The sequence below is a fragment of the Elephantulus edwardii genome, unplaced genomic scaffold, assembly GCF_000299155.1.
Source record: "Elephantulus edwardii isolate Elephantulus edwardi_28Jun2011 unplaced genomic scaffold, EleEdw1.0 scaffold00115, whole genome shotgun sequence".
In the NCBI taxonomy this organism is placed as follows: Eukaryota; Metazoa; Chordata; class Mammalia; order Macroscelidea; family Macroscelididae; genus Elephantulus; species Elephantulus edwardii.
Genome location: NW_006399865.1, coordinates 9,901,734 through 9,926,325, shown reverse-complemented (window position 1 = coordinate 9,926,325; position 24,592 = coordinate 9,901,734). Strand labels below are relative to the sequence as shown.

General features: G+C 40.6%; 1 protein-coding gene across 1 annotated transcript; it reads left to right on the top strand.

Annotated features, from left to right (window-relative positions):
* Positions 1-463: 463 nt before the first annotated feature.
* On the top strand, positions 464-22,706 carry RBBP7 (retinoblastoma binding protein 7). Its single transcript, XM_006892402.1, has 11 exons — positions 464-604; positions 6,058-6,203; positions 10,845-11,018; positions 11,946-12,061; positions 14,646-14,806; positions 15,565-15,691; positions 15,817-15,894; positions 16,407-16,483; positions 18,708-18,765; positions 21,472-21,582; positions 22,274-22,706. The coding sequence occupies exons 1-11, from the start codon at positions 546-548 to the stop codon at positions 22,340-22,342; spliced, it is 1,176 nt and encodes a 391-aa protein (XP_006892464.1). The 5' UTR covers positions 464-545; the 3' UTR covers positions 22,343-22,706.
* The last annotated feature ends 1,886 nt before the right edge of the window (positions 22,707-24,592 follow it).

Genomic DNA, 24,592 nt, shown 5'->3' with positions numbered 1-24,592 from the left:
CGCGTCGGGGTCGCGGCCCTGAGCCGCGGGTTGGGAGCGGGCCGCTATGGCTGCCCACGCGGGTGTTGCGGGAGCGGGCCTCACCGGGCGGGGGACCGCAGGGCGCGGGGGCTGCATGTCCACTCCGTGTGGATCTGCCTTCTCGAGCGGGTCGTCATCTTTGCACAGGTGCGAACAGCTGCAAGCACCGAACAAATTCTGATGTCGGCGGCAGTTTGATGTCTGCAAATTACCAAATTCTGCGCGCAGGGAATAGCGATCTTGGAGTGCCCAAAATAAGCCTTTCTGACGTTAATAGTCCCTCCACGTTCTGGAGGAGTACTTCGTTGTTTGTATCCGAATTCGAAAGAAAGGGAAAGAGTAGATGAGGTGTGGCCATCTCGGCGCACATCCGTTTAGTGTGCACATTCTCACTCCCATCTGAGTCGCTTAATCGTGTGAGCTTTCTCCACATTTCAGTGTTTGAAGATACTGTGGAGGAGCGTGTCATCAATGAAGAATATAAAATCTGGAAGAAGAATACACCATTTCTGTATGACCTGGTCATGACCCATGCTCTTCAGTGGCCGAGTCTTACGGTTCAGTGGCTTCCTGAAGTGACTAAGTAAGGGGTTTGGACAACTTTTCTTTCTGCATAAATATAAAGGTCCTTATGAATTTTGTAGTTTTAACCCTAAACCATCAGCACGTCATGAATTCAGCCTTTGAATGTTGTGTATTTTCAAAATTTAAATGGTCGGTGGGATAATTGAAGATGTACAAGTCAGGAGTGAAAATCTTTTAGATTAAAACGAGGGTGGGGAAGGACCCAAAATCTCCAACTCAGTGCCCTGGAGTGAAACCAACTCATAGTTGACCCTCCAGCGTGTTCTGAGGCTGTGAGTCACAAGACAAGTGGCCATTTTTATCCCTCAAAGCTGCTGGTAGATTTCAAACCACCAAAGAGACGCCACCTATTGGCTAGTAGTGGTGCGACCCCTATTGATTGCGCCACCGGTCGTCCCCCCCCCAAAAAAATTCGACTTGATTACTGCCTTGGGGTTAGCTGGAGGTACTATCCCTGGGCCTGAGATGATTCCTGTAAAGCTCTATTGAAAATTTTTCACAAAGGGAAAACACTGTGTAACCAGCATTCAAATAAATATTGAGATAGGAAATAATCTGGCAATCCATTACCAAATAAAGGATGTTATTTGGCTTAAAATGTGAAATACACTTTAAAGGCTCTGTTATAGAGGGGCTATTACAGCTAGTTGTAAAATTTTTTTAGTAACATTTGCTGACACTTATTTGAGCACCTAATGCAGAGCTTGCCATGTTTAAAGAGTTTTTACTGTTTTATTTGGCTTATTCCTTCCAACAGTTGTGATAATAAGCATAGTTTACCATTCCAATTTTACTTATGAGAAAACTAAGGTTAAGCTTTGAAGTGACATGTCCAAGGAGTACACAGTTGGTAAGTGGTGGAACAAGCTAAAGAGCCCAGAGTGGCAGCTACAGAGTTCAGACAGCCTTTGCACTGGACACTTATACTCGGTCCATTTCTTTTAAGACCTTGGTCATGTAAGTTGGGTTTGTTCAGGGTTTTTTTGGTAGTCTTGCATTTAGAGGTTGTGAGCATACAATTCAATGAGCATTAAACCAAAATCTGACCTAGGAAGGAGTTTTATGATAGATTATCACTTTATTAACTTACTTATATGATAACTAAATTGTATATATGCAAGCATTGACTTCCACACAGGAGCATTCATTGCTACTTCTGATTATTTTAGCAAGAGTAGCCAAGAATCGAGTAATGAAGACATTAAATACTGACGATTAGGCTTATTTCATATTGATAGTTTTTTTATAATTAAAAAAATAGTAATTTAAAAATACTATTTCATATTAATATTTTCATTAACATGCTGACATTCTTAAGATGATTTATCTCTTAAATCCACACAATAGAAAAGTATAATAAAGCCAAACAATAGTTTAGCTTAACTAGTAAAAATGTCTGCTTTGAGCATAATGGTTTTTAAAGAACTGTATAGGATCATAATGTGACAAGAGCACCTTGGAAGATTACTTAAAAACCTTAGGGAACAGTGAGTTTTCATTGATGGAAGAGGAACAATTCAGAAGAGGATGAGAATGGTTGCACAACTTGAATATAATCCATGTCAGTGAACTGTACATAAATGAACAATGAGTGTATATTCTCAACAACAAAATAAAATAAGCTTTTTAAATAATGAAAAACAAATTCCCTTACCTTTTCCTTAATCTCCCAAGTCCCTGTTTTTAGAGTAGTCATTGTTTTCAACTTTTCCATATGTTCCATTCCACCATCTTCATGGTAGCAAGTTGATTGTTGTTGTTGTTGTTATGTGCCATCGAGTCTTTCCGACTCATAGCGACCCTATGCACAACAGCTCTAAAACCTGCTCTATCCTGCGCCAACCGCACCGCCTCTGACACACCCATCCGGATTACCCCAGTCACCGAATCAATCCATCTCATAGAGGGTCTTCCCCTCCTGCGCTGTCCCTCCACCCTCCCAAGCATGATGTCCCTCTCCAAGGACCCGTCCCTCCTGGCAACATGTCCAAAGTATGTCAGACGAAGCCCCAGAATCCTTGCCTCCAAGGAGCAGCTTGGTTTGATCCTCTCCAAGATGGATCTGTTTGTTTTCCTGGCAGTCCATGGTACATTCAGTACCCTTCTCCAGCACCACAGCTCAAAAGCATCCACTCTCCTTCTGTCCTCCCTAGTCATTGTTGATTACAACTCACATATTAGATACCTTTCATTCTCTTTAAGAGTGGCATAGAATTTTCTTTGAATGGAGTTAGTATTTGTTACTGGTTCAAATTGGTTCTTTTCATGGAACCCTAGTGGTACAGTGGTTAAACTATGTGCCTGGTAACTGAAAGGTTGACTGGTTCAAACCTGTCAACTGCTCCAAGTAAGAAAGATTTTGCAGTCTGTTTCTGAAAAGTTTACATCTTTGGAAACCCTATGGGGACCGCTGTACTTCTTCTGCAGGGTTGTTAAGAGTCAGGATCACCTTGATGACAATGGATTTACTTTGATTTTGGTTGTTGTTTATATAGTCTTCAGTGTTGGAGGAAGACATTTTCAGCAAAGACTTGTGCTTTGACAATGAAAGTGAAAGAGTTTGTATTTAAAAGAAAAATCTTTAAATGATATTTTACAAAACCAAATAATAAAATACTGCAGTAACTCATGTCTGTACGACACATTAGAACTGCCCCAGAAGATCCTTGTGGAAGCAGACTCATCTTTCACCTGTGGAGCGTGTGGTGGGATGGAACTCTGTGAACCTTTGGGTTAGCAGCTGAGTTCTTTAACTACTGTACCACTTTTTGGCTGCCATTAGGTCAACTACGACTCATACTAACCCTGGGAACAGATCTGAACTCCCTGTCCTCTCTTAGCATCCTCAGTCTCTGACATACTCAGGCCCTTTGCTGCAGTCACTGTGTCCATTGCACCACTAAGGCTGATACTGATAAGTTTTCATGTTGATCTTTGTCTTGCTGCTTTAATCCCCTAAGGGGGGGGAAGTTACCCCCTTTGTATTCACTTCAGCACTGCTATGAGCCCTCTCATCTCAAGCATTCCTGTGTGGTTTCCCCCCTAAATAGTTCCCATGAGAGTCATAAATTTTTCATTCCAAGCCACTATTCCATGCAAAAGTTCCATTTTGTCAATTCTTCTGAAAGAACATTGCCTTAAGCTTAATTTCCTAAGTGATTTTAACAGTTAAAAAAATCAGCACAAGTACCCACAGCCTGCCCACTTGCTCACTCGAGTACATGCCCTCACCTTTTATGTTGAGGCCATCTAAGATGGGATTTCCTTCCTGAGAGCAACATCACATTCTTAGCATTGAGTATTCATCAACTAAGACCCACAACATTGTCCTAAAAGCCATGACTTCCTTACTCTTCTTGGAGAGAGTGTGTATGGGGGTGGAGGATAGTGGTTTAAACTAAGGGTTGACGGGTTGAAACCAACTCATAACTGACCCTTCAGTGGGGATAAATTGCACAGGAAGAGGTTGCCTATCTTTGTCTCTCCACGTAGCTGGTAGATTAAAAACCCCTGCCTTTGTGTTGGCAGTACATCTCCTACCCCCTAAAAGCAAATCTTGGTTAAAAGTCATCTTTTCTATAGTTATTAGCTAAATTACATGCCTATAAGTAAACTTTAAGCCTTCCTAACTACGGAATCATTTATACAGCTGAAATTTCAAAACATCCATAAACAACTGGTTTAAATTTATCTAGTGTTTAGGCCCAGAGTCCTGCTTCTCACCCTCCCCACTGATAAGACCATGAAGTACAGTTGAAAATTGCTATTGCACATTGTCTAAATGTGAAAACATTGTTAACATATTGAGATGCCAAAATAGTACCACCTAGACCCAGGTACCAAAAAAATTGGCAAGTTCTTCAGCCTCAATATGAGTACTATAGGTAATAAAGACCCCTCAGTAAAATTTGAAAAAGTAAAAATTCATAAACTTGTACCATACATATAAATCTGTAGGGTTCCCACCCTATGTCATCTCTATCCTGTGGCCTGTATTTTATGTAAAGAAATAGCCTCAAGGAAATTGTGATTGAAGTAATCACATACAGCTAATTTCCATTTAAGAAGGTCTGGTGGCCTAGTGGTGATGAGTTGCACTGCCACCCCAAAAGGCACGTGATTCACATTCACGCATTTTTCTCAGTGGGAGAAAGATAGCAGTCTCTTTCTGGTTGGTGAACTGTCTCTGAAAACCCATTGGGGAGTCAGCGATGAGTCCATTCCGACTTGACAGTACATGACAATTCTCATTTAAAGGGCTCTGGTGGCATAGGACTGCTGCTGCTAACTGAAAGGTTAGCTGTTAGAATCCACCAGCTGCTCCACAGAAGATAGATGGACAATCTCCTTCCACAAAGATTTACAACCTCAGGAAACTACATGGAAGTTCACTCTGAGTCTTAATCAGAATTGACAGCAGTGGGAGTGGAATTTCCTTTTAGGAGACCTTGTGACACAGTGGGTTAAACATTGATCTGCTAACCTAAAAGATAATGGTTTGATCCATGAAAGAAAGAAGAGGCAGTTTGCCTCTGAAAAGATGACAGCCTTGGAAACCCTTAAGGGGTAGTTCTTCCTGGTCAGAATTGATTTGATGACAGCAAATTGCATCATTTTTATTTTGAACCAGGACTTAATCCCAGTTTTAATGGCTTTTTTCTTTCAGTTATGTCTTTCTGGGACTCACTGCTACTGCGTCAGTTCCAAGCTTTCCATTGGATTTGCAGAGCTGTAAATCTTAATGGGAAGAGACTGCCCATCTTTATCCCTCACAACCACTAGAGGATTTGAACTGCTAGAGAGGTTTGGTTAGCCACACAACACATTGAGGGCTATACCACCAGTGATATAGCTAGTGCAGGAAAATGTGATTATGAGCAGAAGAAAGATTCCTAGTGATGTTAGGCTGATGAAGCACTAGGCTACCAGGTCAGCAGTGCAAATTCACCAGCTGCTTTGTGAAAGACGTGTGATATGCTCCTGTGATGATTACAGCCTAGAAAACCCTTTGAGGTAGTTCTTTTCTGTTTATAGAGTCACTGAGTCAGAATTGAGTCCATTGCACCCAAGAACAATGTAGGCAGAAGAGAGATTTTAAGACGTAAAGTCATAATTTATGAAGATGGGGCTTAGTGAATAGACTCCTGTGTAGAAGTGTTCTTTATGCTCTGAGCTGGGCCTAGCCTTGCACAGAAAATGTAGTATTCGCCTTGCTCCATAGAGCCAGAGGAGTGTGGCTCTTCCAGGAAAGCAGTACATGTGGCTAAAATTAAAACAGCACTTTACGTTTGTTACCTGGAGGGATCTTAAGAGTAAATGAAAAGAGGAGCTGGTGCATAGTTGATGCTCAGGAAACATTTGTTGAAGACATTTTAGTGTATTTTGCAAGGTAATGTATTACTGAAGATTTCTTGGAGGATCAGTGTAACTTATTTTTCCTTTCTTACACAGACCAGAAGGAAAGGATTATGCTCTTCATTGGCTTGTGCTGGGGACCCACACATCTGATGAGCAGAATCATTTGGTGGTTGCTCGAGTTCATATTCCAAATGATGATGCCCAGTTTGATGCTTCCCACTGTGACAGTGACAAGGGTGGTAGGTATATTCTATTCTGATATTGTTGAAGTGATTCTACCCCTTCAAAAGCAAAAACTTAGGTAGAGTCATACTTCTTGAGATTTGTTTCTTCAAATGGAAAGTTTATGGCCATGTTTTTCCACATTGTCCCATTAATTGTCCCTAATGTATTTAGTGCTTCTGTTCTATCTCCCAATTCATTGCATAGTGGCTGGAGTCTTCAAAGCTTGCAAGTGCTCATTCAGGCTGCAACAGTTTGTGTCTACTCACATGGAGGTATAGAAAGAGGAGAAGGGTATGGAATGTGTAGCTAATACCCTCCTTTGCCATGAGTCCAGACCAGATAGTGTCCGGCTACCATTACTGAACACTTTGATCAGAGATTCCCATAGAAGAATCCTGATCGGAAAGGGCTAATTGTGAAACATTTAAATACTAACAAAATCCCAGCTTTCTGGAGCCATGGAAGCTGAGTGAATCCTTGAAAAAAATTACTCTGGGATATTCTTAACAACATATTTCCTGACATCTTAAAACTAAACAGGTTAGCTTAACTAGTGAGAAAATGTCTACCTTGAACATGATACTCTTAAAAATTACCTATATGAGCAAAATGACAAAGAGCAACTTGAAATATTATAACCTAATATTCTAAAAATAATAATACAAATACTAAGACTGGTCTAACTTTAGAGGGAAAAACTGTCCAGAATCCTGTAATACAAAATGAGGTGATGCAATACTATTTTTTTTATAACTTAAGTACTTCCTGGCATATCTTTTGAATCATTCCTGGTTTACTTAAAAACCCTATTACAGTCCAAATGCTTTGTTAATATAAATAACATTTTATGTTCTCTCTTAACCTTTGAAGGATTGTTTTGACTACGATTGTTCGCACTGTTTTGTTTGTTACCAGTGTTTTTGTTTTGTGGAATGGGATGATGGGAGGCAGTGGTAGGGTTAATCATGGAAGTTCTTGATCTCCTTTTCAGTTTATTTTTCCTAAATTGTCAAAACACATCCAGTAACTCTCCCACATTTGGTGATTTTGTTAGAAGAACTGAGAAGACTCTGGCAAATTATATTCCTGGCTAGAATTTGTTAGAGCAGGAGATAGAGAACAAAAGCAGCAGAAAAAAAATGATAGACTTCAGTAAGTATTCAGGGGCTCGTTCATTGCCACATAGTATATGCCTTTTCTGACAGTGGACTGCAGGAACACATTTATGCTATATTTGCCCAGGAAAACTCACTTGAGATGCATTCTGAGGGCTTTCATGGAGGGGGGGCGGTAAGGCTGAATTTACGTAGGCACATCCTGCTGGCAACTCGCCATGGCAACTGAAACCCAGGACCCCAGTAATGAAACCAGGTGTACGTCATCAGCCTTAATGTTTGTGCAGAGCAACTGAGACAAACTGGTACAGCATGGTCCGATGCTCCAGGTGTACACCACAGAATCATCAATCCATTAGTGACATAAAGAACATTCTGAGGGCCATGTTCCCAGGAGTTGGCCAAGGGCCAGTTGAGGTTCTGATGTCCTTCAGAGATGAGAGGAACAGGCAGAAAGACCTCCAGTGTTAACTCTTTCCTTACACTCCTCAGATGATTTCGTAGATGTTAATTCTTTCTGATACTTGCTTTATTTTTTCCCTTTGCTGAAAATAAAATATAGCTGAAATTCACCACCCACCACTCCAGTCCTCTCTGACTTCCTCTGCAGTTAATCACTGTCCTGAATTAGTGTGCGTCATTTTCAGTTGCTTTCCTTTTTTTCTGCAATATTGAATACTCATAATAGTTTCAACACTTACTTATTCGGCATTGATTGTCATGTGTGTATACCATGAAGATGTCTCCCTCAATTCTTTTTTTCAACTCTTGTGTCATATTCCATTGTGATTAAACTTTAATCCATTCTTTTAAGCTAGAGACAGTTGGATTCTATTATGTTTCTTTGGTTTGTATTTTGGTTTGGTTTTTAACAAATTGTACTGCAGTGAGAAACCTTTACATATCCCCTTGTCTAATTGTGTGTGAATTTGTCTAGTCGTTGTCAACTTAATATGAAACAATTTTTCAAGAGAATTTACCCATTTTACCGGGCCCACAATTTACAAACTCTGTTCCTTTACAACTTTGCTGATACTTGTGATTGTAATCAACTTTATATATTATTGCCATGAAATCAGAACTTTTCTTTTAATTTTTTTTAATAATTTTAATGAACATTTAGAAATCAGAACATTTTAATGGCTTTAGTCTTGACATGTCTGGTTTTTGGACTTACAGGTTAACATTCTCTGTGCAGAACATACTACTACATCAGATGATTAATTTGCCTTCAAACAACTGACCAAAGATGTCTGTTAACTTTTCTTTTTAAATAAATACTGACACTTTTTAAACTTTCTTTTTAATTGTAATTTTAATGAAAGTTTAAAGATTCTGTTTTCATTGAACAATGAATTTTGTTGCCATTTTCTTCCCTTCACCTCCCTCACTCCACTTTGCAACTCAGTCTTGTTCCAGATTTATTACTAATACTTTTAAATGAATGCTATTACGGTCATTAATAAGATGATTTTTTTTCAGCATTTTGTTTTCTGAGTTTGAGAATATGAAGCCTTATGTTCTACCGAAATCTTACCAAGAACTCCAGGTTTTTTTAAAGGAACATCATTCAGATTGGTTTCGCTAACAAGACAGCAACCCCCCTTTTATTTTAAAATTTATTTTTTTTAATGCAGATTTCCCCACACACTTCCTTTCATTGCCATTATGTTTCATAAAATCACTCCCATACATGTTTTAAAAAATTAATGACTATTGGACTATGCCCACCATTACCCTCTCTTTAGGTCCCACTCGATCTTTACCCCTTCCTTCCACCCACCAAATTGTGCAACCCTGTGATTCCCACCTACCCATCCTCACCCCTCTGCTCCCACCCCATCTCCCCCTGTTTTTACTACTTATGTACAATAATGGTCTTTTGCAGGGAACTCTCAAACACTGTTAGTGGGATTTTAAATTGTACAGCCACTCTGTAGGCAGTTTGGCATTTCCTCAAAAGCCTGAACATAGATATTCCATATGACCAGCTATTCAACTACTAGGAATATACTCTAAGAAAATTAGAACTGAGACAAAAACGGAGATTTATACACCCGTGTTTATAGCCGTGTTTATTCACAATCATAAGAACATGGAAACAGCCCAGATGTCCAACCACAACCAAATGGATTGAGAAATTGTGGTACATTCACACAATACAATACTATGCAGTACTCAGGAGCAACAGATTTTGAAAAACACTACATAAGTTGAGAGAGACTGGAGAGCATCATGCTCAGTGAACTCTCATAAGCAGCAAGGTTTTTAAGTTGGGAGATTGGTTCTAACACTTCTGCTACAAAGATACTCAATAACCAAAAGATTTGCAGAAGTGTGATAATGAATAATAAATGAGGGATCCAAATAGAGTCAGGGTCTCAAAAGAGGTTGGAGATGACAAAATAGAAAAGGGTGTTCTCATAAAGGCTGAGACACGTCATTGACATGATGACATAAAAAAGTACTGGAACTGAAGGGGGGGCTACAAAAGGCCTGAAAGTGGTGAAGAGGAGACATGTGTTGAATGAAATAGACTTTTTTCAGCCCTGTTGAAATAGTACAGTGAGCTGTGCTTGGCACAGGAAAAGATTGCTAACTGCCTCCATCAAGGCATCAGCTGTGGCATCAGCATTCCCACATAGTGGGAGCTGGCTGGAACTGAGGAGAGGCTTGTTTTTCTAGGTACCCACCAGTCTGTTTTCTGGGTAGCTCCATCAGGCTTTTGAGTTCATGATCTCTGACCTTGAAAGCAAAATAGACTAACATGCAAGAAAGAGACAGTGTAATTTCAAAACGCCTAATTTTTATTTACGTGTGAGCAGAGCTGTTGGGTTTGTTTGTTTGGTTTTTTGCTTTATCTGTTTAGAGAGTCTCTTGGAACGGCTAACATCTTGCCAATTCTCAGAAATCACATACATTTTAAGTGGTTTTGTTACTTTAGTAAAAATTTTTATTTTTCTACCATTTCTTCTGAAGATTACTCTTAATTTATTGACCTGATCAAGGCTTAGCCACCTTATCTTAGGTTGGCAGTCCATCAGCAATTGAACCAGCCTCTGAGTGTGTTTATGTGTGTTGGGGTTAGGTAAGAATCATTGTGGGTGTCTTAAGTCGAGGTTTTCTGGTTTGTTGAGGTTTGGGGTTTGGTTTTTGTTGTTTTTTTTTCTTTGCACTGTTAGAGTTAAGATGTTCATACTCTTGATAGTAAAAACCTTTCCTATTTTGATGAAACCACAAATAATATGTTGATACAGTGGAGTGTTTCCAAGTGAGTTACATTAAAACTAAAACTAATAAGCTGCCGTATTTATTGTGTGATGATTTGAAATTTTACTAAATAACTCAATCATCGTTAAAAGCAGACAAAATGGTTTCCTATCCAAGGTAGAACCAAATTGACTTGCATAAAATCACCACCAATATTTTCCAGTGAAAATGGGCTTTGAAAATAAATTACCTCAAGTGAAAAATCTCGTCTTGATTGAACTTGATTGAGTTGTGAATTTTAAGTATATGTATTTTTTCCCCTTATGTTAGAATTTGGCGGATTTGGTTCTGTAACAGGAAAAATTGAATGTGAAATTAAAATCAACCATGAAGGAGAAGTGAACCGTGCTCGCTACATGCCGCAGAATCCCCACATTATTGCTACGAAAACTCCATCTTCTGATGTGTTGGTGTTCGACTATACAAAGCACCCTGCTAAACCAGGTACATGGTGGTAAAGTCAGACCATCACTAGACATTTTCTTGATTCAGAGTGATGGGAGTTTAGGGCCAAAGCAGTGTACTCTACAGTTAAAGGTTTAAAACGGCCTTGGTGATTATCAGAGATAATAATGATCTATCAAAAGGACTCAATAGCCAGTTATCTCCACCCACAGTAAGGTTTAGTAAAACAAAGGTTGCAAAACAAAACAGCAAGAAGAAAACTACACGCAGGCCAAATCCATAGAGCTAAAGCCTAGGCCTGTTAGCCCTTCACTAGGGCCCCTCAGGACAGGTTTTTTTCCTAGCAGCACACGCCAGGGCATGTGCTGACCATCTCTATCCAGGGAAGCTTGTTTGAGACCAGGTCTGCATGACCTGCTGGGTGCCTGGCCATACAGGACCTGAAATTTCAGGACTCCAGCAGGGAAAAGTGGTACTTGATGAACCTTGCCAAGCAATCCTAACATGTTTTGACACGCTGCTACAGCATGGCCAGTGTTCTGGGTGTACACAGCTTTATCAGAGGTGTACCGTTCTGAGGGCTGTTTTCCTTGTGGAGACAGGTAGGGACTGAGCAGAAAGGCTTGCTGTGTTACAGTTTCCTAAAAAAACAAATCCAAATATTGACTGACAGAGGCATATGGGGGTAGCATCACTCAAATTTGTAGGGTGGCTTTTAGTATTTCTGTGTTGGAGATACTACTAAATTTTCCTTTTAAAAAAATCTTTACTAATTGTTAGACTTGTGTTGCTCTGTGTACGTAGGATGAAGCATGAAAATTTGTTTCAAAGCAGTTGGGGTCAGATTAGTCCTGTTCCTGCTTTGCACAGCGTTATAAGAAATGTTTTCACTCATTAAGGAGTAAGAGTCTTTGTTAACCTGTTCTAATAAACAGGTAACAACTTAATGTCTTTCTTTTTCCCTAGACCCAAGTGGAGAATGTAATCCTGATCTTCGCTTAAGAGGTCACCAAAAGGAGGGCTATGGCCTTTCCTGGAATTCTAATCTGAGTGGACATCTCCTCAGTGCATCTGATGACCATGTGAGAAATGCGTTCTTTCTAACCGTCTCATACTGAGGGCTAGAGGGAATGTCCTAGCATGCAATAGAGAACTATGCAGAAGATTTTTCCAAGATAATGCTGCTGACACTGAGAACATTTTAACAGGGTTTAGAATAGAGGCAGGGTGGCAAAAGAGTGCCTTGAGGTCCTTATAAAGGAAAGTATGCAGTCTGTGTAGAGCCTGATTGATGGAAAGATTTTTTTGGGAATTTCCCTCCCCATGTACAATTAACATCAGAGTTGTAGAACTATCACCATTATCTCATTCTAAAATATTTTGATCAGATGTCCCAGAAAGAAACAAGAAACCCCATGTCCATTAGCACGCCCCCTTTTTCCTTCTTTCTCCCTCCCTAGAATCACTACCCTGCCTTTTCTGTGGATTTGCCTGTTCTGGGTGTTTACTATAAAAAGGACCATTTCTTGTGTGGCTTCTTAGCCTCATGTTTTTAAAGTTCATATTGTAGTATCTGTCAGTACTTTGATCCTTTTTATAGTTGAGTAATTAAAACCCAAATGTATTGCCTTGGCTGAGTTAAACCGGCTCATACTTGACCCTCTTGCTGGGTTTTTGAAGGCTGTAAACCACACGACAGGAGTTTGCCTACCTTCCCTTCCCACAGGAGTCACTGATGGATTGGAACCTCTGGAGCGAGGCACTATGCCACCAGAGCTTTTTAGAATAATATTCTGTCCTACTGTTGATCAACATTGGGTTGTTTACACTCTTTGACTAACGTGAATGTTAGTATAAAGATGTGCATACAAGTTTTTTGTTTAGAAGTATGTTTCTCTTACATCTATTTCTAGTTGTGGAATTTACTGGGTAGTGTTAAAACACTGTTAACTTTTTGAAGAACTACCAGATGTTTTTCACAGTGGCTTCATCTTTATACCTTTTGGCAATGACTCCATATCTTCACCAACACTACTCTTCATGAACCTAGCCGTCCTAGTATGAGTGCTTCATCTCTCACTGTCATTTTGATTTCTGTAATGGATAATGACTATGAACACAAAGGTTTTTATTGCCTATGCTATTTATACATCTCTTTTATTCTTTTATATTGGTTTGCATATAAAATTCATACACATCGTGTTTTATAAAATTAATCACCATTGATCTATACCCACCATTACCTACTTTAAAAAAAATTATTCAGATCCTCATCCCAAATAATGCTACACAAGAGTGAAGACATCACTACTTGCTGCCTCATCATCAGAACAGATTCTATTAGTGTTCACAGTTAATTTCTGTCCAGATAGTGGGGCTCCTTTGACCTTGGGCATGTGCAGGGCATGCAGACCTGCTAATCTTCCTGGTCTCTTTCTGAAAAAGGGAGCAGGGAGTAGACTCTTCCTTTCTCTTGAGCACATGCAGATTACATAGTTGAGTGTATAAGTAAAGAGTAGAAACTGTGATGGTGCCAGGTTAAGTGCTCGCCTGCTAACCAAATTTCAGTTTGAGCACAGTGGAAAAGTTGTACTGCCCACATGGTTTCCAGGACTCCCTCTTTCCAGAGGCACCACTGCAGAGCGGCAGGGTGGATTCATACCACTGACTTTTTGTTAGCACCAGAGTGCTTAACCATTTGTGCCACCATACAGCCCCTGTGCTAGAGATTACAGCATAGGAAGCTGCGAGGCAGTTCCACTCTTGTCTTGTCACTGTGAACCAGAATTAGCTAGGCAACATACACCAGAGACTAATTAGAGCATGTGTATTCTGTAAAATGATTTTTTTGTTGCTGGGAAATCGATTTGTTACAGAAATCCCTTCAGATAAGATGGTCATTTTAAAAGCGATGGTGTTCATAACAGTGTCGGTGGACTTTGTAATTAGTGTTAATATCCCTTGATGGCTATGCCTGTTATGTTAAACCGCTACTCAGGCTCACTACCCTCTAGCTTGTGGTGTTAGTCCATAAAAATGTAAGAATTTGACTTTTGTCCTAGAATACCACAATAAAGTGGGAGCTGTGGAGGGCATTGTGACCTCTCTCAGGAATTTGCTGACAGTTCCTGAAGCCCCCTGTAGAGCCCTGTGGGCCACATTCTAGTTTCCCCAAGCCACCTACTAGGGAGGTTTGAGACCAGAGTCATTCAACTACTTTTTTATGTCCATAGTAGTTTCTACCTTGAAGTGAGAGACATGTCCAAATTGTGTGTTCTCTTTAGGAGGCACCTCTTTGGATTTTCCTGATTTTAGTAATCTATGTCCCTGACCCAGTGGAAAGTTTTAGAATTTGCATTTGTGTTTAAAGCACCTGGCATTTCATAGTGATGTGCTTTCAGATGGATTTGGGGTACATATGCACCTCGTCCTGAGTGTGTCTCACCTGTCACATGACTGACCCCTAGCCCCCTTACATTCCAGTCTCTTTTTGCACCACAAGCCATGGGAGCTCTCTGGTGTTAAGTTTCCCTTTTTGTCCTCCCTTGTATTTCTAACATTTACAGCGGCCTGTAGCCTTAGTCTCAATGAAGGTTCTTTTATAAAGCTCTTAGTATTTCCATTCAATCTCTCATGGTCCTTATATTTCTCCCCCTTCACCCTTAGACTGTCTGCTTATGGGATATAAATGCTGGACCAAAGGAAGGCAAAATTGTGGATGCGAAAGCGATCTTCACCGGCCATTCGGCTGTTGTAGAGGATGTGGCCTGGCATCTGCTGCACGAGTCTTTGTTTGGCTCCGTTGCTGATGACCAGAAACTCATGATGTAAGGTGGCGCGTTGGTGGGGAGGTGAACCAGGCTCTGAGCGGCCATCTGTGACTGCTGTGGGCTTTGGGTTTTGTTCTTTTGAGTTGTGCTACAACCTTTTAGGGAGGGGAACAGAGAAAAACAAGAAGCCATTCTGTTGAGGTATAATTGATAATTAACTGTACAGATGAATATACTGGCCTTTTGACAAGAAGAGTCACTGTGTCATAGGAACTAATGCAATTTCTTAATTTAAAAAAGTAAAACAGACTTGTGAGTATGAAGAACGGTGTCTGATTCTGGCCAATACCAAAGTGGGGAATCAGGATGACTAGTTGGTAGTAAGGGATGAACCATCCTGGTACATCCCTGCACTGGACTGTCTCAGGGACATCCTCCTCCTGAAGGAAACATCGGGGGGCCCCGATTAGAAAGTAATGCAATTTGACAAGAAGAGCTTGGAGATGTCAGATGGTTTTCTTGGGCTTTTGAAGTCTGTCCTTTGTGTGCACTTGAAATAATTCATATTTCAAACCGAGGACTCTAACAACGAAGCCACAAATAAAAGTCTTAGTTGATTTAGAGGTTTCCATCTGGGTGTTGGGAGTGCTAATTGCCCATTCATTCCCTGCTTGTTTGGCCTCCTTCCAAGGTATGGGCTCTTGTAAGCATGGGGGGGGGGAGCGGTGTGCACAATTGTCCTGGAGAAAAGCAGCGTTGTGGGAGCAGCTGGCCTGCACTGTTGTGTACGTTGTCTTTGCATCTTTGTCTTTCAGATGGGACACCAGGTCCAACACCACCTCCAAGCCTAGCCACCTGGTGGATGCCCACACAGCTGAGGTCAACTGCCTGTCCTTCAATCCCTACAGCGAGTTCATTCTGGCCACTGGCTCTGCGGATAAGGTTTCTGATGTTTTGCAAATATTGTGTTGACAGATCCAGCTGTCTTGGGCTCACCATAGACATTTTAATGTTATCTCTTGTATAAGAAATAAGTTCATTTTAACATGTTAACTTTTTTCCTTCAGACTGTAGCTTTATGGGATCTGCGTAATTTAAAACTAAAGCTTCACACCTTTGAGTCTCATAAGGATGAGATTTTCCAGGTATGTAGCAATCTTGGGGTATTTGTCAGATTTTAACTACCATTCATTTTTTTTTCTTGCCAGTAAATAAGACCCTGCACTTTTAGACGTTCTTCTTAGTTGTACTATATTCATAAACTAGTGTAGCTCTTTTGAGAGACAACATCTGCAGTAGACAGGAGACACAGCTCGGCAGCACACGGCTGAGGTAATAGCCACTTGGTGGTGCTACAGAGGGCAGTGTCTCCATTTTACAGCTTCTTGGAACAATTCATCTAGACTTCCCTGAGAACTTTGCATGCTGCTTACAGTGGTTATGCTCGTCAAGACCCCTCCCAAGGTCCACTTGACCGAGGAGTCTGACCTTCATGCCTGTAGGATGGGGGCGGTGAGGACTCCTGCTGGGAGACTGTGTGGAACAAGGAATGCAGGAATGAGCTGACTGCTGATTAACAGTGGGATGACAGTGTCCATAAACCTAGGACTGCACAGTTCTCTTAAGTACATTTCCAAAATCTCTATTACTTTACTAGGTCCACTGGTCTCCACATAATGAAACCATTCTTGCTTCAAGTGGTACTGATCGCCGCCTCAATGTGTGGGATTTAAGGTAATTCCAAGTCATTGGAAGGGAAATCTGGTAGTCCATCAGTAAGGAGTTAAACTGGTGACCCAAAGCCAGGTAGTTAAAATCTACCTACATCTCTGAGGGAGAAAGATTTCTTCCTCTACTATCTCTTTAAATCCTCTAGAGGGTCAGATATGCGTTGGTTACGGCTCATCGCACCTAACAGCCACCTCCAAGTCCTTGGCAGAAGATGGTTAGGCTGATTTGACAGATTACATATACTAAGTTTGAAGAGCACTTTGCTAAACTACTTTAATAAACCTAATATTAAAGTAGCTTCTAAGTACTACGACGAGTCTTTGCTCCTAAGATAGTGTTAAATTTATAAGTTGCCAAATGGACTAAAAATACATTTCTATTTTGTGAGTTCGGTTTCCAACTAAAAACTCAAGAGATGGATGAGATGTGTATGCAGGTGCACAGTTTAATGTTCAAATGACTGTGTTTTAAATAATCATGCTGTTAAAAGCATTATTGGATCTGCTGTTCCTGTTTTGGGTCATCAGCAAGACCGTTCTTAAAAGTCTGGTTTTATTCAGTGAAAAACGTCTGAGCGCAGAAACTTGAAAGGGTTTGGTTTTTTAGTGTCACAAATTTTCCGCCTTTGAGAGATCTTGACCACTTCTCTGTCACTCATTTTAGCAGAAGATATTTTAATTTTCCATCTCGGGCAGGTTCAAGTTTCTCCCAGTTCTTCAAGTTCTTGACTTCAGAGTTGATTGATGTTCTGAGATTATCAAAGTTACTTCCCCCCCCCCCTTAAATCTGGGCTCTCCGAGCTATTCTTAAACTTGCTCTGTGGTGAAATAATCCATAAAACATTGTCAACTGAGGTTTTGGTCATAACTTACCAAAAGTCCAATTTCCCACTGTATTCCATTTACTGCTTCAAATTAGACTGTGTATTAGAACGAAGGTTGCTGTGCAGACGTGAATAAGGTGCTAATATTAAACTTCTAAAATTGGGTGTTTGAGGTTCTTCTCAAATGGCCTCTGACCCCCATGATTTAACTTGAAAATGCAGAAAACTCTTCTAGCAGTCATTTGAGTATATTCTGCCTTCATGTTTTTGAAAAGAATTCCAGAAGTGATGTTAAATAAGTGTGTGTCAAAGACATGGCAAACAAAGTTTGTGAGTCTCATGACCTGGCAAGTGATTTGCTCCTAAATATGACAGAAATAAACTTGGAGGTGTTGTATATGTCTTTCTTGAAATTCCTTATAACTTGCTGCTAGTAAAATTCCATTATAGAATATTAAAGATTAAAACAGTCATTGTTAGCAGTTGCCTTTATAACAGGAAGGAGAAACTAAATCATGTAGCAATCCTATGGTTTCTTTGATTAGTTTTATAGGAAGAGGAAAAAACATTATTTCGAAAACTCTTGAATTACAGTAGTTGTTAAAAGCAAAGTTCAACTTCAGGCTAGATAAAAGGACTGGTTTTGCCGTGTAATGTTGATTAAAAGCACTGTTGTGGCGAGCTCTGGTGGCCTAGTGGCAAGAAGCTATACTGCAGTCCCTGAGGTGCACGGTTCAAATCCACCAGATGCTCTGCTGAGAAGGAGGGACAATCTCCTCCTATACCAGTCAGATTGCTTTGACGGCGCGCGCGCGCACACACACACAATAATAAAGTTTTTTAAAAAGGCACTGTCATAGTGGGCTGCTGGCATATTCGACACACTGATATTTCTCAGACATGAACAGAGTAAAACTAAGAATTTTTCGTCAGGCTGATGCAGTCCTTACTTAATGGATGTTCCAAGCTTCATTGGCAGATATTTAGCTAGATCTGCAGTCCCACTGTGGGATCTTACTTTCCTGCAGGGTAAAAAAGACTGAGAGAGGTAGGGGTTGCACATCAGTATCATTTAGTTCTATGGTTTTCACATCTTCATTCTAAAGCAGTAAACCAGTGTAGAATATTAGAAGTTGGTGTTTATTGACAACAATTTTTCATTCTGCTGCTTCAGTTATGAACAAGTCTTAACCCATTTCTAGAAAGTAACATGTGTTCCTCCTACAACAAATAATTTCGATAAACATGCTAATTGCTCAGTATGCAAGTGAGTTAGCCTCAGGATGTCTATGTGTTTGGATTTGCGTGTGCTTTAAGAGGTACTTTCTGAGCTGACAGTGCTTTAGCAATATGTGGGTGTTACAGGAAGATCACTAATTAAAGTGCTGTATTCTTTCTTAATAGTAAAATTGGAGAAGAACAGTCTGCAGAAGATGCAGAAGATGGACCTCCGGAGCTTCTGGTACATGTTGACATAAGACAAAATGCCATCTATATACTGGATTATTCTCAATTGGTCTATTTCTTTTGAGGATGAGTCAGAACTAGATTTTCTAAAATGACTTTTCATTGTTGAGACTATACACAGCAGAACATTAAGGTGCTTTCAAAATGAAAGCCTTGAAGGTCAGGTTACAGGTAAGGTCTGAACTTCCTTAGTGAGTCTTAAAGAGGTTTATAATTAATTTGAATATGTAGGTAAGTCAGAAGGGGTGCTTTTATGGTTCTTATTTAGCCTTACTTACTTTAGTGCAAGAAAAGGCTAGAAGCATGATTTAAAAGCAGCATGGCCAGCAAGTGAAGGTGATTATGACGCAGTGACTCAGTGCGAGTAAATTTACAAAATACTAAAGAAAAGGACGAGTTGGTAACCCTTGTAGTGAGTTGGAGCAGTGATGGCAGAATGTTGCACTGCTAACCAAAAGGTCAGCAGTTCGAATCCAAGAGCTGTTGATTGGGAGAGAGATGAGCAGAGTGTCCTCCTTAAGAGTTCCAGCCTTGGCAACCCGAGGTCACCACAAGGAAGAGTCCACTCACTGGCAGAGGCTTTGACTTTTTAGGAGTATTCCACCTGAAAGTTGGTTTGAAAGTTATTTTTAAGTTTTTGTAGAGGAGGAGAGGGTCTTGCAATTAGCAATATTTAATTAACACTTTCTAAAAATAGAAATAGTAGTCTTCAAGACCATGATTTTTAGCTTTCCTACCTCAGAATGCATGTTTTCTAATGCTACTTGATTACTTCACTGTCCCGTCTCCCTCGAGTTTCTATTTAGATTGGCTTCATGTGAGGGTCCCTCCCCCAGGGTTTCCCTGATCATGTCAGTCCTCTTCTGGGACTCTCTTCAAGTCACTGTTTGATGAAGCTTGACAACTTTTAGCAATGGTTTCCTTGTCCATGCTCTAAATGCAGCTCTTGTCCTGCCCATCCTTTGACAAATAATCACTAGTCATTGCCCTGTAATATCTGTCTTCTTCAGCTTTTGGCCTTTATTTAGTTGCTTATACTTTTTCTACTATTTTTAAAAGGTAAGAAAGCCCAAGTCCTGCTTAAACAACCTCTTAAACAAGAGATTTCTCAACCTCTTACCACCTAGGTGGTTTCATCTAGGTGTTTCATTCCCTGTTGCTGGCTGCCTCTTTCAAATCTGATTTGTGAAGCAAAATGCTGTTTTAAGGTATTTTCTCTATATGTATTGTGATGAGATTTTAGCCTTGTTTTACATATTTATTTAAGGTCTTTATTGCAGTGTGATTGATAGACCACACAACTGACCCACTTGAAAGTGTACAAGTACATTCAGAGTTTGCCATCATTACCACAAACTAATTGACACATTTTATCTTGAGCACATGCATGCACACACATACATACATACCCTGTAAGCTTAACTATAGCCTTGAGGCTTCCACCCCCTCGGTCCCTGGGTTTGCTCATCCTAGACCTTTTCTGGAATTGGAATCTATGTGGCCAGTGGCAACTGACTTCTTTGACTTAGCATACTATTTTCAGAATTTCTAGCCTTTTTTTTCTTCTATTGCAGGAAGAGGAAACGGAATGAATTTGTAGTGCCTCTGTAGCAGTCGGATTTTGAGTCTTTTCATTGGGAATTATTTTGACATTTGGAGACATTTAAATGTTGAAAATTGAAGACCAAGCATAATTTCAGTGTAGCCAGGTGTTGCATTGAGGACTCCTCAATTACTGAATATACTCCAAGCCAGTGAGCTCTACACATATTTTCACCTCAGGCTTATGAAGAGCTGTTTATCCATCTCTTGTTCTTTTGAGTTTTCTATAAATTTAGGGAAAATAATTACATTGCTTGTAACAGAGGGCAAAAGACCCATTGTCAAATAGGTGTAATCTGACTTTCTGTCACAGAATGTGGCATTGGTTGGAACCCATGTATTGTCTTTGTAGCAACTGCTTCTTTGGAGTCTTGTAGAGTGAGTAAGGCACAGGGCTTTCCATGAAACGGCTCTCTGGCCTCCTTCAGCACTTCCTGGTGGATCCTCCTTCCACAGCCTCAGTAGGACTCCTAAGGGCTCTGTTTCTAGAGTCCTTGAGGGTGCCCTCACCCTTGCCTGGAGCATCGTGGGCAACTGAGGGTGGTTGTGGTAAAAGGAATAAAGGAAATCGATCCAAGAGGGGTTTGGGAGAGAATTGATAGTTGAAACACAATCAGGTGATGTTTAGCAAATGCTCATTGTCTTGAGAGTGGAAATGGCACATGGTCATGCAGGACAGTGTCATTACGTGTACAGCATGCAGAGTGAAGTCTATTGGGGTGAAATAGCCACTTTGCAACTTCTACCAAGTTGTCTGTAATCGTAAGTGGGGAGAGAGAGAATCCTCTATAGCAAAAGAGTAGTATTTGGTGGGTGTAGGTGAAGGGTATGTGCACTATATTATTATTCTTAGCACCTTATCTAAAAGTTTGGAAATTTTACCTCTTCCCTCTAACCCTTGGGAACCATGTCCTTAGATAGACTCATGCTGGAAAAAACTGAGTGAGTGAGTGAGTGTGAGAGAGAAAGAGTGTGTGTGTGTTCGTTCATTGTTACACGTTTTCCTCCCTACTCCCCAACTTTAACATTTTTAATGAGTCAATATCAGAGTTAGATTACAGTGTTTGAGAGGAAGACTTTCGTTTGTTCTTATTAACAGTTTATTCATGGAGGACATACTGCCAAGATATCAGATTTTAGTTGGAACCCCAATGAGCCTTGGGTTATTTGCTCCGTGTCTGAGGACAACATCATGCAAATATGGCAAATGGTGAGCTACAGCAAACCCCCGCTCCACAAAGGAGACATTTCCTAGTGATGTAGCAGGGACTTTTCAAATATTTAGAAAGGAGACAGTTTGGGGCAGCACAGTCTTAAACTTGAGTTCAGTAGGAGGGCTTGACCCCAGCTCCCACCTGCGGGCAGGGTGATCTCTAGTCTGTAAGTGTGCACATCCTCGTTATAGGCACTGCTCTCAGTGAGTGCCTGGCTGCAGTCTTATCACCACCACAAGGGATGCTGGGGGACACATGGAGACAGGCAATGGGGGGGGGGTCATGACAGTGATGAGCACCAAGTGCTTGCCTTTCAAAGGGCTTTGGTTGCTAGTCAACCCTTTGAGCAATATCACTCCTCTGATCCTTGCACATACTCTTAGGAAGTTTGATGGATAATTGAAAATGACAGTGTGTGGGTATCATAGGTGTCTTTGTGGAGCCACATGCTTGCAAGTAATTTTGGACAGTACTGCCCTATATTGTTTGATTATTAAATAAACTATTGGCATTTAGGGAGCAACAACCCAAAGGAAACGGTAAGTAAATAACTCTCAAAGTGTGTCCATAGCTCACTGCTCATAGGGAAGTGGAGTGCTCAGATCTGGTCAGACAGAATTCTGAAATGCTATTTTTCTGAAAACCATGGGATTGTTAACTATTTACTTATTTGGTTGTTATCTCCAGGCTGAAAACATTTACAATGATGAAGAGTCGGATGTGACAACATCGGAACTGGAGGGGCAAGGATCTTAAACCCAAAGTCCAAGAGACCTGTCTGTTGAATGCTTGCCTTCTTGAGCGCCGTCTACAGCATTGTATAGTAGGAAGCCTGATTGGGTGGCATGGCATTCTTTACCCCTGAGTCTAGCACTTTCAAGTGAGCTATTGCGTTCTGTATCATATTGTAGCTATTAGGAAAGAAAGGAATGCTGCTTATGAAAGCGCATCCAATTTGTTTAAGATACAAGTAGCAGGGTACTGCCTTTGATTCCATTGTTTTAAGTCCTCGTTTTCTCAAACTAAGTGCTTGCTGTTCCCAAATATGCAAAAATAACTTTTACACTTTCCTCTCCAATACTTCTTGATTGGCTTTGCAGAAATAAAGTTTTAAAATTAATTTTGTTCTATTCTTTGAGGAGCATGTTACATGCCAACATCCCGTTTGTTGGGTGGAAATGGGTAAAATTAAACTTTTTCTGCTGTAAAGTATATATACATTGAAAATGTGCTAACTCAATACAGGGGAGAGGGGCTAGGTGCCTACTTTTTGGTTGCTAGGTTTGCATACCTGTAACAACCTTGGAATTGCAGGCCAGGGGAACATGGTGGGGAAAGCCTGGAACTTGGAATCCGACAGATTATATAAACTTCAGATCCCAGGCTCCTAGGAGCACTGGCAGCACCGTCTTGCCCTAGGGATTTGCTCTGCTAACCCAAAGGGCACACCTCTGTCAGACGGAATTCATAAGCAACCTCCCCTTGGGGAAAGGGCAGTTCACTCTTATGCAGTTTACAGCCTCAGAAAATCTCCTAGAGGTTCAGCTAGGAGTCCATTCCACTTAAAAGACAGTTTGTGAGCTTTTAACTTCACATTTGACCCATATCTTGTCTTGAAGCAGTTTTAAGCAAATTTCCACTTTCCCCCCCCCCAAAAAAAAAAATTATGGTTTCCTTTCTCTTCCTCCTGTAGAGGTTTCAGTAGAGGGGACATGCCCATCTGCATTATGGCCCCTTGCCAGCTGGAAATGGTTTTTTTAAAGGGCCATTTAACAAATACATGTAGGACTTCTGCTTTAAAAATTTTTATTCCACTCTTGTATTAGACATGTTTTATTCAAGTATCCCTGGTTATCCAAATAGATTTAGGGCGTGCTGCAGACAACATAAGCCTTATAGCTTTTAGAAGGCTGGGCCACGATCTCACCACACCATTGGAGTCCTGTGCTTCCCTCAGCACCAGAAACCTGGGCCAACAGAGGGTGAACTGCAGAAAGCAAGGGGAGAGTTGGCTTATCCAGTAATCACACTGAAACCTGAGAAAGCAATGATCTGCCTCTCTCTGTACTTGCTTTAGCTTGTAAATTTAAGGACACCGGGGTAACAGAATACACGGAAGCTGTTAAATTTATCATACATATTTACTTAAGCTATACAGAATTGAGTAGATAAAATCAGATTCACATTAGTGAAAAATCTCTACAAAATGTCTTTGAAAAGCAAAACAGGGCTGCCTCTTAACAATTTGTATCATGAAAGACATGGGCTGTAAAAATAAAGCAGTGTGTATAGCACAAACTAGAAGATATCTGCATTTTTTTTTTCACAGTTCTTACCATCTACAGTCTGAAAGAGGTAGATTTTTCTGCAACACCTGAGAACTGAATCGTGATGTCCAGGTGTCGTAAAGGCAGTTGCATACAGAACAAAAAATACTGGTCACGAGACCAAGAAATGTATTCCTACAGTTGGAGGATGAAATGGTCCATTATCCAAGACACCAACTTTATTAGACACCTTGGTGTCCACTGCCACTATAAATAGTACAAATCAAGTTTCCATGAGGGTGCAACAAATGCAATTTGAAGTGAGTGAACATCAAACCTTTTCCGAGTCAGCTTGGTAGCATTACAGTGTTCTAGAGTACGGCAGGTAACAGGACTTAGTACAAAGCAACAACACTGGGCTTGGTGAGGTGATTGATTGGGGTGTCCTTCTCAAAGGGTCCCAGTTTGTTTTTCTTCACGAATGGGAAGAAAGCTCTAAAAGGAAACCAAAGGCATCCCAGGTAAAATGCATGTCCCTTAAACACCATGACAGCATCTAGTTACAAATACATAGTAAGCCGGAAGCAGCAGGCCAAGTACTGTTAACCACATTGCTTTATAAAGCCCTTGAAAATACACAACAGGTCCAAGATTTACAGTCATCCACACAGAACAAGTACCACAGCAATGTGGGTGGGCTACAAACTGGCTGAGTAGAATGTTACAGACTGTACATATG